Source organism: Brachycentrus maculatus, unplaced genomic scaffold (genome assembly GCF_059751285.1).
Source record: "Brachycentrus maculatus isolate JH-2025_06_01 unplaced genomic scaffold, ASM5975128v1 h1tg002336l, whole genome shotgun sequence".
NCBI lineage: Eukaryota > Metazoa > Arthropoda > Insecta > Trichoptera > Brachycentridae > Brachycentrus > Brachycentrus maculatus.
The window spans coordinates 1-13921 of record NW_028282824.1 but is presented as its reverse complement, the minus strand read 5'-3'; the positions used below and the strand labels follow the sequence as shown (position 1 = coordinate 13921).

Below are 13921 nucleotides of genomic sequence, written 5' to 3'. Positions count from 1 at the left end.
GTAGCATTAAAAATAACATATTGGTTCCTGTTCGATTTCACATGTTTAATAAATAGAATTGATTTAAATTGAAAAAAAAACAGAGAATATTTATTGAGCCATAATCTTAAAAATGAATATAACATGATTTTATAATATAGGTGAAAAATCGGTCGGTATTAAAGACACGTCATTGATGACGGGAAACCACAAAGGTTTAGGACCTTTGAAGACAACCACTCCATTTCTTGCTATCGTAGCTGACTTCAACCTGCATGTCAGCTCCACAGCCCCCTGGTGGGGGAACGGATGTTGTTGCGGGTGGGTCAGTTACACCACCATCACTTCCGATCTTTGCCTGAAACCGGAGACAAAATATTAATGAACTTACCACCGTAACTTCTCGCGATCGTGCAATAATAAATCAATATCCTTTAACACTAACCCATTTTTTCATTTGCTTAGTGATTCAATTGACTACCATAGCACATCTACGAAAGACACTTGCTCGAAGCAATTATTATCAAATAGTACTCACTCCGGTGTGGATTGCAATCACGGCTTCATCATCAGTTGCTGGAAGATTAATAGCAGCCATTCCAGCAGCATCGACTTCAACAGACTTTCCGGTACACGTGGAACCACTCTTCACACCAGAAATGATGTCGCAGTAAGTACCAGCCGAGAGTCTAGTCTAAAATTGCATTTGCGATTAGATTTTAGATGTTGTAATAAACTTGTAAAAAGTGAAATTAAATAGTAAAAAGCAAAAAGTTTATTCTACTGTTAGAAATTAATAGATCATGAAAAAAAAAGTACTTTTACATTGTTAAAAAAAATATATTACAATAAAAATAAGAGAGATAGAAGAAGGTTTATTTGAACAGTTGTGAGGTCTTAATCTGACTAAATTTTTTAAAAACCGTTTTAACATATACCTGGAAGCTTCTAGTTAGGTCGCTAGATTCAAGATTGAAGGCAATAAATCCTTTGCTTCCTCTGTTGAAAGAGATCTGGTTATTTCCATTGTCCCACCAGTCGGTGACGGGTTCTCCAAGAACTTCATTACGGAATCCTACCATTCCAGCCATAGCCGTCCATCTATGTTCACAAACCCAATTGCTGTCGCAAGTACCATCCTGCAGAATTCAAGTATGATAATATAGAAAAATACAACGTTGCGATTACTTAGAGATTAAGTTAAAGTAACATACAGCATCAATAATTGGTGAGATGATGTTTTCATTAGCGTCCATTGGAGGCCCAACTGAAGGATTGGTGAAAGCGAAGGAACTCATGATTCTAGCCACATTAGCATAAGCGTGACCAAGCAAGAAACCAGTTGCTGCCTGAAAGTAGAAATCTGAGTTTATAATTTTTATTAAAAATTTAGAGCGCAAAAATGTAATATATCAGTGATATGTAGTAAAATTACCTTGTAACCTTTAGGTTCCTTGTACGTAAGAATATCAGGTGCGCCAACTAAATGTCCCCTCTGATGCTCGTGATTATCTACGAAGACAATACTCTCATTGGTTGGCAGAAGACCCCAGCCTTCTCCCCAATTTTTTAACAATTTTAGTGCATTCTGGCCTCTAAAACATCTACCAAGCTGAGAGCAGACCTAAGTTAATCAAATAAATTATTCCACAAATCCAAGGATTGTTTAAATTAGACATTTAGTACCGGTAACTTTGATGGTCACCGAGAGAGGTCATGAGAGCAGATATACACAGCATCAAGATTTTTTTTAAATTAAAATATATATATTTACTTAGTGTGCTTTTTTATTATGCAGTGTTTTTTTTAAATATGAAAATGAATGATTGTTTTCCCTATTTTTAGGAGTAAAATAAATATATACATAAAAAATATGCTCTTGTACGTAAATGTTGTATTTTTTAAAATCAGATTAAATAAACCTCCTGCGTTTCCTTTTTATATATCTATCTGTAATAAAATAAAAGGGTACTTCTTTATTCTCTTCAATGTAAAGATCGATTAATAAGGTGACACCAAAGGCACGCACGGGAATGCACGAAGTGAAACAGCGACCCAGGAGCTGTTAGACGAAGCGGTGACTTACAAGTCACTGTCGCCAGCAGAGACGTGCATTATATATAGGCATAAAAGCAGTGCCTACACTGGTTTACTCGCTTTCCATATACAAATACGACCAGTGCCTATTTTGCACAACCTCTCCCAACCTTACTAAAAACTGCTTACCCTGATCAAAAACTCTGTGCCCGCCACTGGTCGCCAGTATATCGGTGACTTGGAAAGTCGCTGTCAAGCTCATCTTTCGTTTAAATGTCTGAATTTGCCGAAAATAATTTTAAATTCTTACTCTGAATTCCGTTACAGCTCCAAGGGGAGAGTATTCTTCTCTCGTTACCACCTCTTCACCGAGATCAATAATTTCCTGGAAGATGTAAGGTCTGGTTTCTGGTGCAAACCCATGGTCAGTGTTCAGGTTGTTAAGGCTATCGTAGATTGCTTTCAGTGCATTAGGCCACATATATATGGCGGAATCAATTCTGTAAAATATTTAAATATTTTATACACTTTTCTTGACTGAAAAATAAAATATCAAAAACATTTTGGTTACAAATAAAGTATATTGTAGGATATAAATTAAAAAATATAATACCATTGGGAGCTGATACATGTAATATACTCAATGCTCTAATGATTGTTTCTATAATGTTGTCTGAAACAAAGAGTATTCAAAGTATCAACACGAAACAGCATAATATCCTTTTAACCATTACGTCATGAACGACCATCAAACCATAATAAATTTATTGAACTGATATAACGTATTATATTATTCATTTGTTTACCTAAATCCAGCTACACCATAGTCGACCATTTTGTTCATATATTCGATTATTTTAGTTTTTGTATATTCGGCAGTCTGATTCAAGTCCTTCAATTCTGAACTTTTAATCCTCTGGCAGTTTCGGAGCTAAAAACGGAATAATTACAATAAATTTTTGAGATCTCAACATGGACGAAGAAGAATATGGAAGTTTGGGAAGACTTCGAATAAAAGAAAAAAATAATACGAAAAATAACTCCTAAAATAGGATATAATCCAGATTTGTTAACAAGTATTTGGACACACTTAAAATGTTGTAAATTAAACAATTGCTACACGGTAGGCAGAGTAATATCTTTTGGGAATGTTGCAGAGTACGTGCCTTAGTAGGATCGCTATGGTTTCTGATGGTACAAACGGGTAGATTGAAGTCATTCTTGGTGAAAGGAACTGCTGGGTAGTCCCAGTTGGCAAAGTCTACAATGGAACCTGCAGTACCAACGTTCTTAATCGACGTTCCAGCCATGTGGTTGATGACTACATCGGGGTATATTCTGAATCAATACGATATTTGGGTTACAATAGGTTTTTCAGTATTTTTCATAAAACTGTTTGGTTTTTGTGTATGTTTTTTTTATTTACCTGACTCCAACAGCATTGCAACGTTTGACCATGTCAGAAAATTCTTCTTCGTTTCCCGACCTAGTGATCAGCTTGTATGAGATAGGTTGATACCTTTCCCTCCATGGCCTGCCCCAGGTGGTGATTCTCAAGTTTTCATTTGGAGGAGAGATCTGGAAAGAAAAAATATTTATAATTTATATTTGAAGCACTAACTTTGCTCTTTTCTATTTTATAATTAAACTGTAACTTTGTTTTAAAATCACCATAAATATTTTTGTATAATTTAATAATAATAAATATTCATAGTGAATTTAAAACAAAGTCACATTTTAATTTTGAAAAAATATATGTCTGCGGATATACATATGCCTTGAAGAGTGGCTTATGAATGTGTATTGTACCTGAACTCCACCGAATCCTTTGGGTCCCAACCAGTTCTCGCATTCTGCAGCAATATCCTTCCACTTCCACTCAAAGAGATGGACCATGGTTGTCCTCTTCTCTACAAAGTTAGGGTTATGGTAGCTCAAGGCCGACTCCAGCGTCGCCAGAAGGAGGAATGATAGGAGTAATTTCCCGATCATTATTTATTTACCTGAAATAAACATAAGTCTTTAAAAATATGCAATTTTCTACACAAAGTTCATTCTAAATAAATGTATTTACATTTTCAGAATTAGTAAAACGAATTAAAAAGTAAAAGTTATTCGATGTACTTAAAATTGAAACACTAGCTTATTTAAAAATAAACGCTCGCATAACCATCAAGTCACTCGTACCACTTATCAAGTTTTCTTTCATTTTACACGACTAGTTTCGAAAGCTACAGATGTTTTCATCTACAAGTGAATAGTTAAACAATAAATAGTATATTCTCGATTATATATATATATATATATATATATATATATATATATATATATATATATATATATATATATATATATATATATATATATATATATATATATATATATATTTATTTAATTTTTTTATTTGGAAAACCAACAAAAAACAATAACATATATGTTTGTGTCTTAATTATTGAAAAAAGCTCCAATTACAGGTTTTCGCAGAATGAAAAACCGAAAATTAAATATGTAATATATATTTTTTTAATTAAATTTTTATTGCTTTTTTATGTAGGAGAGGGAAAGGAATTGGAATAGGGAGTGGAAGTTATTATTTAAGAGAGAATATATAAATATATATATATATATATATATATATATATATATATATATATATATATATATATATATATATATATATATATATATAAATAGTAGGTTTACTATTCTTCTGGAGACGAAAACATCTGTGTGTCATCATTTATAAAGTTATTTTATAAACTATATGTGTTTGCACAATTTCATGAATTTGATATGATATCCAATACAGAAATGAAAAATAAATGAATCACTTTTACTTACTTCTTCTATGTTAGTACAAGTACCACATATTAAACCAATCGTTTGTAGTGATGGCCTCTTATAGCAAAATTAAAATAATAAAATCTACCGGCCTAAGTATCTTCATATGCAACCATAAATAAGCCATATAAACCATATAAAAAAAGTAATTTTATCTCACACAATCTATCAATGTAACTATAAAATGTGATAGGCGCGGTAACAACCATACGAATTCGAGTAATATTTTAAAAAAATTATTTAAATTATACTCGCACGTACATAAGCAGTTTTATAGAAAATAACTGAACTTGAATGTAAATGATCATTTATCAAAAAAAAATATTTGAAAAGCTAATTTTTAAGCGAAAATAATGAAAAATCACACAGTTCTATGGGTCTTTGAAATAATTTCATTAATTCAAACCCTCATTCGTACCCGATGGTGCATAGGGTACTGCATTCTATAAACGCAGAGTTATCTTGATCGTTAACACATGAAGTAAAGGTGATCGATCAGCCCTCAGCTTCAGGTACCAGTCCAGAGTAATTTTGAATAGATATAAGAGTGAATAAATTGCCTTTATTTGTTTATGCTCCTCCTGGGAATTGAACCCGGGACCTCCAGTACGGTAGCTGAGCGTGCTGACTATTACATTACGGAGGTGGATTGAATAATTAATCAATACGTAATCTCAAATGTATCAATGAAGGATTTCTAGTAAATTTACACATAGACTGCCAACTACGATCCGTTGGGATAGGCTAAGAGAATAGAACGCCACACTAGTCAGTTTTTGCAAACGATTTTCGCCACTTTTTACGTTCATGTATGACCTCATACATACCCGCCGACCATTCCGACTCCTGACCCAACCACTTTCAAGCGTTCGACATTCTTGGTCATCCCAAGCATTCCTTGGTCTACCTCCGCTCCTATTTCCAAATACATTCGCCTCAAAAATTTTGTTTTGACGTCATTTCCTCACTTATTTGTTTTGTTTGTATAAACCATCTCAACACACCTTTTTTTTATTTTTATCGATAATGCTTATCTCAGCTTTGCATTCGATATTTCACAATTTAAAGATTATCTTACGGAAATGTCAATCGTCGGAGGTGTTTCTTATCATTTATTAGCGGGAATATGGACAAAAGGGGAGAGGCTTTAGTAATCGTCATATTGTTAATTGTAAGTTTATTATTGCTAATGAATATAATTTTTTTGCAACATTTTGAGTGTGTCCAAATACTTGTTCACAAAATCTGGATTATGTCCAATTACAGGAGTTATTTTCATAATTTTAAAATAAATTATCTGGTTAAATTGTAAGCTTAAATAATAGAAATGAAAATGATATTTTCTGGCGTTTCTCATGTGTGTGATTATAATCCAGGATTCGGACCTCACATACTAATATAAGAGTTTCTGCTTAGTAAAAAGCTTCTTAACATCTCACCAATAGATGTCTCTAGTGAAGTTCTAGTGATTCAAGAACAAGGTTTCTAAATGGGTTCATTTATATGGAACTTCCAAGTATTTGAGTGGTGTGGCTGTCAATAATGGGTAGAATTGGTGAATGTTACACGTGTGTAAAGTGATCACTTAAACCAGCCTATGACGATCGTCAGCCCCTTAAATGCCCAGGCATCCATATTCTTCTTCATCTTTGATGTGGTGTCAAAAAATAAGTTTTTTTTTAACTGTCAAAGTTTGTAACTTTTCGTATAAATACGAAAATAATATTAAAACTGCTTCTAACTTCATCCTTCAACGTCTCAAGGTCAAGACTAAAATATTTGGTATAATTTATATTTGAAGCATAAACTTTTTGACTTAACATTTTTTAATTAAAATGTAACTTTGTTTTAAAATCACAACAAATATTTTATTATAACTTAATTATAACGTCTACCGGTTTCGAAGCCAACCGCTTCTTTATCAAGACTGATTAATACTTGATAAATAATTAATTAGTAGACATTATAATTATGTTATAATATAATATTTAAAGTGATTTTAAAACAAAGTTCCATTTTAAGTTTATAATATTTTATTTCATTAATTGATTCTGCAATAATTTTGTGGTAATATTCTTTTTTAGTACTGTTTTACTTAGTAAATACCGCTTTTTAATTAAATCTATTTGCACACGTGTTTAAATGATGCAAAATGTATAAAATAAATAATAGTATTTTTTACCAAGTAAAACTTGTATTAAAAATCTTTTAAATTAAGACTAAGCTTCACGTCCGGTGTTTAAACGAAAATATAACATCTAAGAGAACACAGGACTTTTCCACACAAGTATGAAGTAGGAGTTGTCAACTAACGGTTCCAGATTAATTAATTCGTAAACTATTTAAATATTTCACTAAAATCTATTTAAATAGTAAAATTTATATGAAATCCTACTTGAAACTTATACCTTATTTAAATGTTATTATTTATAATAACACTACCTATAATTATTTTTTTTAAATTGGATTTGAATGACTAATTCAATTTAAGTTCATTTTAGTTCAATTTAAGTTCAGTCAGAAAAATTAAATAAACCCATGGTTTTCAAACCCTGCTCCATAGTGTATATAACATCTCCGGTTACTGGTCAAATAAATTAAAAATTAATGAAAAGTACACCGTTCCTATTTAATTATAAAAACGGTGTTTGATAATGACGCCGTATGCACCGAAACACGTTTCATAATAATTTTTTAGAAAAAATGGTATCTATGGTATAATTTCTAATACATACGAACAATTCCCACTGAAGTATATGTAAGAAAATTAAAAAAATATTTTTACGAAATTTGTTTTTATTTTGTGTAATTGTATTTTAAACTCGCGTACAAATAAAACGCAGATTTTGTGACATCGTTTTCGTTCACATGCGGTCAAATAAGACTACACGCTAGACTATTGGTTCATAATCAGCCAAATTTACAGTTTAGCCTGAAAAAAAAATATAAATACACAAATATTTATTATACATACTTTAAGTATGACATTCATCACATGAAAAGTATTTTTTCCTGAATATCTAAGGCAACTAGTCACAACATTGTCGTGTGTGCAAATCTTTGCTCACAAATCTGGGTTTTGTCCACTAAGGAGTTAAATTACATAAATACATTTCATGAAAATCTCTGCTAAAATAAAAAAAAAACGTACGCAACTCAACCATAGATGGTGCTAAGAACTCCCATGTTAATGGAGGTTGATTGAAATACAAGAACAACTTCCGAAATTTGAGGAGTGTAGTTGTCAATCATGGGTTTAATGAAAAATATAACTTTTTCTACCTGCTACTTTTTCGGTAACATCTATGGTTGTCTTAAGTAAGTTTTATAGAGGTTAAAAAAGATACTTAATTCTACCACAATATATTAAAGTCGATTAAAGGATAAGTACAATTTTTGAACATATAAATTAGTTAGTCTGTGTTCCGAACTTTGACTTATGTGGTTGTCAATCATGTGTAGACTTGTTGAATGTTACAAGTGTGTAAAGTGATCAATTAAACCAGTCCATGACGGTCGTTTGCCCCATAAAAATACCTGCTTCATCTGCATATGTTGAGATGTCGAGAAAATAGTATTCAGCTACTTACGCCAATATGGATTGCAATGACAGCTTCGTCTCCTTCAGCTGGAAGATTGATGTCTGCCATTCCAGAAGCATCAACTGACACAGACTTTCCAGTACACGAGGAACCACTCTTAACTCCAGTGATGATGTCGCAGTACGTTCCGGCTGGCATAGCAGTCTGGAAACATGGACAAATATTGCTGAAAATAAGAGAAACCAAATTGTGGAGATTTGTAAGCAAAAACAAAATATTTTTTAAACAAATTTATGAGGCGAATGTAGTTGGAATAAGAAACAGAGGAAGATCGAGGAAAACTTGGCACAATCAGGTTTGTCAAATACTTGAAAGCGGCTGGGTCAAGAGTCGTAATAATCGTCGGGTATGTATGACGAGATGTATGAATGTAGAAGAGGCAAAGAATGTTTGCAAAGACAGAGTGTTGTGGCTTTCGATTCTCTCTGCCTACCCCTGCGGGGAAGTGGCGTGATGGTTAGTTAGTTAGTTTTTATAAGAGAAACCAAATTTTGGAGATTTGTAAGCAAAAATATGTTTTGATAGCAATGAATTCACAGACTGTTAGAAAAATACTAATGTCCATATCTTAATAGTATGAAAATAGTAAATTATACATATAATTTTATTTCAAGAGTTTAAGATAATTATTTTTTACCTTGAAACTCTTTGTGAGATCAGAAGAATCAATATTGAAGGCGATGAAACCCTTGGTACCTCTATTGAAAGAGATCTGGTTATTTCCATTGTCCCACCAGTCGGTGACGGGTTCTCCAAGAACTTCATTACGGAATCCTACCATTCCAGCGATAGCGGTCCATCTGTGTTCACACACCCAATTGCTGTCGCAAGAGCCATCCTGCAGAATTAAACGATGAAGATCCTTAGACTAACTACCAATGAAAATTGACCAGATTCTTACATACGTGTACAGTAAGTCCTCTACTTACGTGATTAATTCGTTCTAAAGGTTTTCGCGTAAGTCAAAAAATCGTGCAAGTAAAAAAAAGTGATTTTTTCTGTTTATGGTATGGAATAATGGAATAATAGACTCTGGAATGAACTACCTCTACATGTAAAAAATGCACCTTCTATCTTAACCTTCAAAAAACGCCTGAAACATCATTATCTTACCTTAGAACCCTAACTGTCCATCTCCTCCTCCCCTGACCCCTCCTCTCTTTCTTAAACTTGCTACCGAATTCTACCTATTTATCATTAGAATCCTAGAATACTTTTTTGTCTAATTGTTAATTAATTGTTTTTTAGTTTTTTGATAAAATCTATTACATCAGACAATAATATGTATTAACTTTTAAAAACGTCTGAGACATTACTATCTGTCATTAGAATCCTAACGGTCGATCAAACCTCCTCCCTCTACCTCCTTCCCTAATCTCCCTTCTTCCTTTGCCCTCCTTATTATCGTCTTTTGTTAATTTATGTTTCTTTTTAAATGTCAATTTGTAATTTATGTTTTTTTTAAATGTTCAAGTACTATCTGCCCACTGATTGCAAACGGCTATATATGGTATCAAACGTTTTGATCAATATCACTAGTCCGTCTTTGGTCGGTTGGAAGATATTGCTTTTTAGCAATAAGCCCGCCAATGTACTTTTTATTTTCTGTACATGTAGTTTAAATAAAAAATAATAAAAATAAATAATATACGCTAGTTTCAATGGATATAGTAGGTACATATATATATATATATATATATATATATATATATAAATATATTTATATATATATATATATATATATATATATATATATATATATATATATATATATATATATATATATATATATATATATATATATATATATATATATATATATATATATATATATATATATATATATATATATATATATATATATATATATATATATATATATATATATATATATATATATATATATATATATATATATATATATATATATATATATATATATATATATATATATATATATATATATATATATATATATATATATATATATATATATATATATATATATATATATATATATATATATATATATATATATATATATATATATATATATATATATATATATATATATATATATATATATATATATTTAAACAGCATTGATCTACATGCATGTTTTTAATAACATATTTTCTGTTAGGAAGCTAATATATAATCACATACGTACATAATTATTTATGTATACATGCATACATAGCTAAATTCAAGTACTTTTTCATTATTTATATTGCTCTATTTTTAGTAAGTTTCGATTTTTAGTACTGATTTTTTTTACTTAAACAGCGATCTTTTCACCTTTTTCTTATTGTTTTATAATTTTTACTTTGGTCTCCATTGAAATGGCATGTCCTCTATTATTTTTACATTTGTTTGTTATAGACGAAACTAGCATGGCGAGTTCGATTCCAGCCAAATTAATTCATGAAAGATTTATTTTCAATTAGTCTGAATGTTTGCGATGTGTTTCTCACATTTACCTTCCCTACCACAAGTATCCCATCTCCAGACAAGCCTATTAAGGCTTTGTGGGTTCATTATTATTTATATTTTTGTAAGTGGAATAAACATTTTTTTAAAATCGTGTACGTATTAATTCGCGTAAGTTAAAATCACGTAAGGAGAGGAGTGACTGTATTTTCTAGTAAATAATAACTGACTTACAGGACCAATAATTGGAGATACCGTATTTTCATTGGAGTCAATTGGTGGCCCAATTTCAGTGTTGTCGAAAGTAAAAGAACTCATGACTCTAGCAGCTTTCCCATACGCATGACCAAGCAAGAATGCTATGGCCGCCTGAAATAAGTTGCATGAGTTACTTTATACATTTTTCATAAATTAGATCGAATGATTTATAAATTACCCTCACAACACTCTCCTTATATTCATGGTTCACATTGTGTAATACCACTTTAATAAACACCAATTTGTGACTGCCGATAACGGAGTAATCATTCCATCATCATGTCATTAAAATAAAAATTATTACGGCCTGACATTTATGCAAAAATAAGAAATAATAAAAAACTGGTTATTGCGCAAAGTGAACGATGAATGATAAGGAGAGTGTTATATTACCATACCACAAAGTTAACAATGCTTTTAATAAATAAAATATAACCTTGTAGCCGTTAGGTTTCTTGTATGTGAGAATATCATCACCACCAGGTCCATGTCCCCTCTGATTATCGTGGTTATCGACGAATATAATACTTTCATTGGTTGGTAGTAGACCCCATTCAACGCCCCAGTTTTTAAGCCCTTTCAGAGCATTCCTACCCTGAAAACATCGCCCAAGCTCGGTACATACCTAAAAAGTAATTGAAGTTCGAATTGAAATTAATGAACACATCATTTATTAAAACGTAAAAACATTAACACTCTCCTCATCATTCATCATTCAACGGTGAATGATAAGGATAGTGTTATATTATCTTGCCACAAAGCTAACAATACTTTTAATTTATTTATAGGTTTGGCGTTTAATTTGTAGAACTCCATTTAATTTATGTATTAAATGTTAAGTCAAATACCAATTTTTTGAGTCTACTAAGTTGTATTTTATTGTTAAAAACACTTACAAAATAAAATTTGTGACAATTGTTTCGCCTAGTATTCTTTTGAAAATGTCATAGCTAGGCGAAACAATTTTTACAACATTTATTTTCACGTGTTTTATAAAAATAAAATACAACTCAGTAGACTCAAGAAATCAGTGTTTGGTTTAACATTTATTACATAAATACTTTTAATATACAACACGCAAAAGCTTTATTTTATGACTAACTCTGAATTCAGTTACAACAGCAATGGGAGAGTATTCTTCTCTAGTAACCACCTCTTCACCAAGATCAATAACTTCTTGAAATATGTAAGGTCTAGAACCAGATGGAAAACCATGATCTGTATTCAGGTTGTGAAGACTATCGTAGATAGCCTTTAGGTCTTTGGGCCATATGTGTTTGGCAGCGTCGATTCTGAAGAAATATTAAATAATCAATGAATAAATTAACCAATATCCGTGCATTAGTAATATTTGCAGTAGGTATACCTAAATCCAGCTACTCCATAATCGATCATTTTGTTCATGAATTCAAGAATTTTGTTTTTTGTATAATCACTGGTTTGGTTCAAATCTTTCAATGCGAGAACCTCACAATTTCGGAACTGTTAAAAATACAATTGCGTGTTATCGATAAGAAACAATCATTTAGGACAAAAAAAATAAAAATTATCCAAATTCATTCACCTCAATAGGGTCGGTGAAATTAGTGAGGGTACAGACAGGAAGGTTGAAGTCTTTTTTGGTAAAAGGAACCCCAGGATAATCCCATGTTTCGAAGTCGACGGTGGACCCGGCTGTCCCTAAGTTGTCAGCCCAAGTTCCAGTCATGTGGTTTATGACAGCATCAGGATAGATTCTGAAAAAATGACGAATTAAGAAATATTTCCTGGTAAAATAAAATGTTCACGCATTCGTGGAAACCTGGGTGTAACAGACAACAATAGTAAGGTAGAGATAAGGCAATTGAGATGACATGGGTACATGCGACTCAGAGAACTTAAATATATTGTGAACCAGGCAACCGCTACGAATCTTCTTCGAGAGACATCTAGAGAAATACCAAAAAAATCATGGATGCTACAGAAAGATGACATGATTTGAAGGCCATAGTAGACCACCTAGAGGTGACGTTGTCCGTGATAGAAGGATCAACAACCTGAGGACGAGCGAACTACAGAGACGATAAGTTGGGATGGAACTAGAAAGAAGAAGATTTTTTTTTTAAATCCTTACATAAAATTGGATTTTTTTTTAATACATACCTGACTCCAACTGCGTTACAACGCTTAACCATATCGGCGAACTCGGTTTCATTTCCTGACCTGGTGATCAGCTTGTATGAGATAGGTTGATACCTTTCCCACCACGGTCTACCACTAACTATTAAGTTCTCACTTGGTGGAGATACCTAGAAAAAGTATTTACCATCTATGTGAAGGCCTATAGTGAAATGGTAAGGAATGCAAAGCTGAGACAAGCATTATCGATAAAATTAAAAAAGGTATGTTGAGATGGTTTGGACATGTAGAACGAATGAGCGAGAAAAGAACGGTTAAACAAATTTATGAGGCGGATGTAATTGGAAAAAGGAGCAGAGGAAGACCGAGAAAAACTTGGCACGATCAAAAGTATGCCAAATACTTGAAAGTGGTCAGGTTAAGAGTCGAAACAATCGGTGGGTATGTATGAGGAGATGCATGAACGTGGAAGAGGCGAAGAATGTTTGCAAAGACAGAGTGGTGTGGCGTTCTATTCTCTCTGCCTACCCCCGCGGGGGAGCGGCGTGATGGTTAGTTAGTTAGTTTTTTTTTGTGAAGGCATTTCACTACCCCAAACATAAGGTATATTATCAAAATCGTATTCAGTATGGTCTTCTAGGATTTTTACGATTTCA

General features: G+C 32.0%; 1 protein-coding gene and 1 pseudogene across 1 annotated transcript; both read right to left on the bottom strand.

Annotated features, from left to right (window-relative positions):
- Window positions 1-196: 196 nt before the first annotated feature.
- LOC148298230 (alpha-amylase 1-like) lies at window positions 197-4008 on the bottom strand. The gene is made up of 10 exons (XM_088277028.1): window positions 3826-4008; window positions 3443-3594; window positions 3183-3354; window positions 2823-2947; window positions 2327-2516; window positions 1415-1603; window positions 1194-1328; window positions 918-1118; window positions 518-673; window positions 197-337 (listed from the first exon to the last, which is right to left on the bottom strand). The coding sequence occupies exons 1-10, from the start codon at window positions 4006-4008 to the stop codon at window positions 197-199; spliced, it is 1644 nt and encodes a 547-aa protein (XP_088133154.1).
- A 4391-nt stretch (window positions 4009-8399) lies between these two features.
- LOC148298229 (alpha-amylase 1-like) lies at window positions 8400-13435 on the bottom strand (annotated as a pseudogene).
- Between the last annotated feature and the right edge of the window lie 486 nt (window positions 13436-13921).

Excerpts from the sequence above, each read along its gene's own strand:
- LOC148298230 (XM_088277028.1), bottom strand. The coding sequence starts at position 4,008 with ATGATCGGGAAATTACTCCTATCATTCCTCCTTCTGGCGACGCTGGAG. Across the intron at positions 2,517-2,822 it reads TATGGTGTAGCTGGATTTAG|AATTGATTCCGCCATATATA; the intron begins GTAAACAAATGA and ends AATATTTTACAG. Across the intron at positions 338-517 it reads TGATTGCAATCCACACCGGA|GCAAAGATCGGAAGTGATGG; the intron begins GTGAGTACTATT and ends CTCCGGTTTCAG.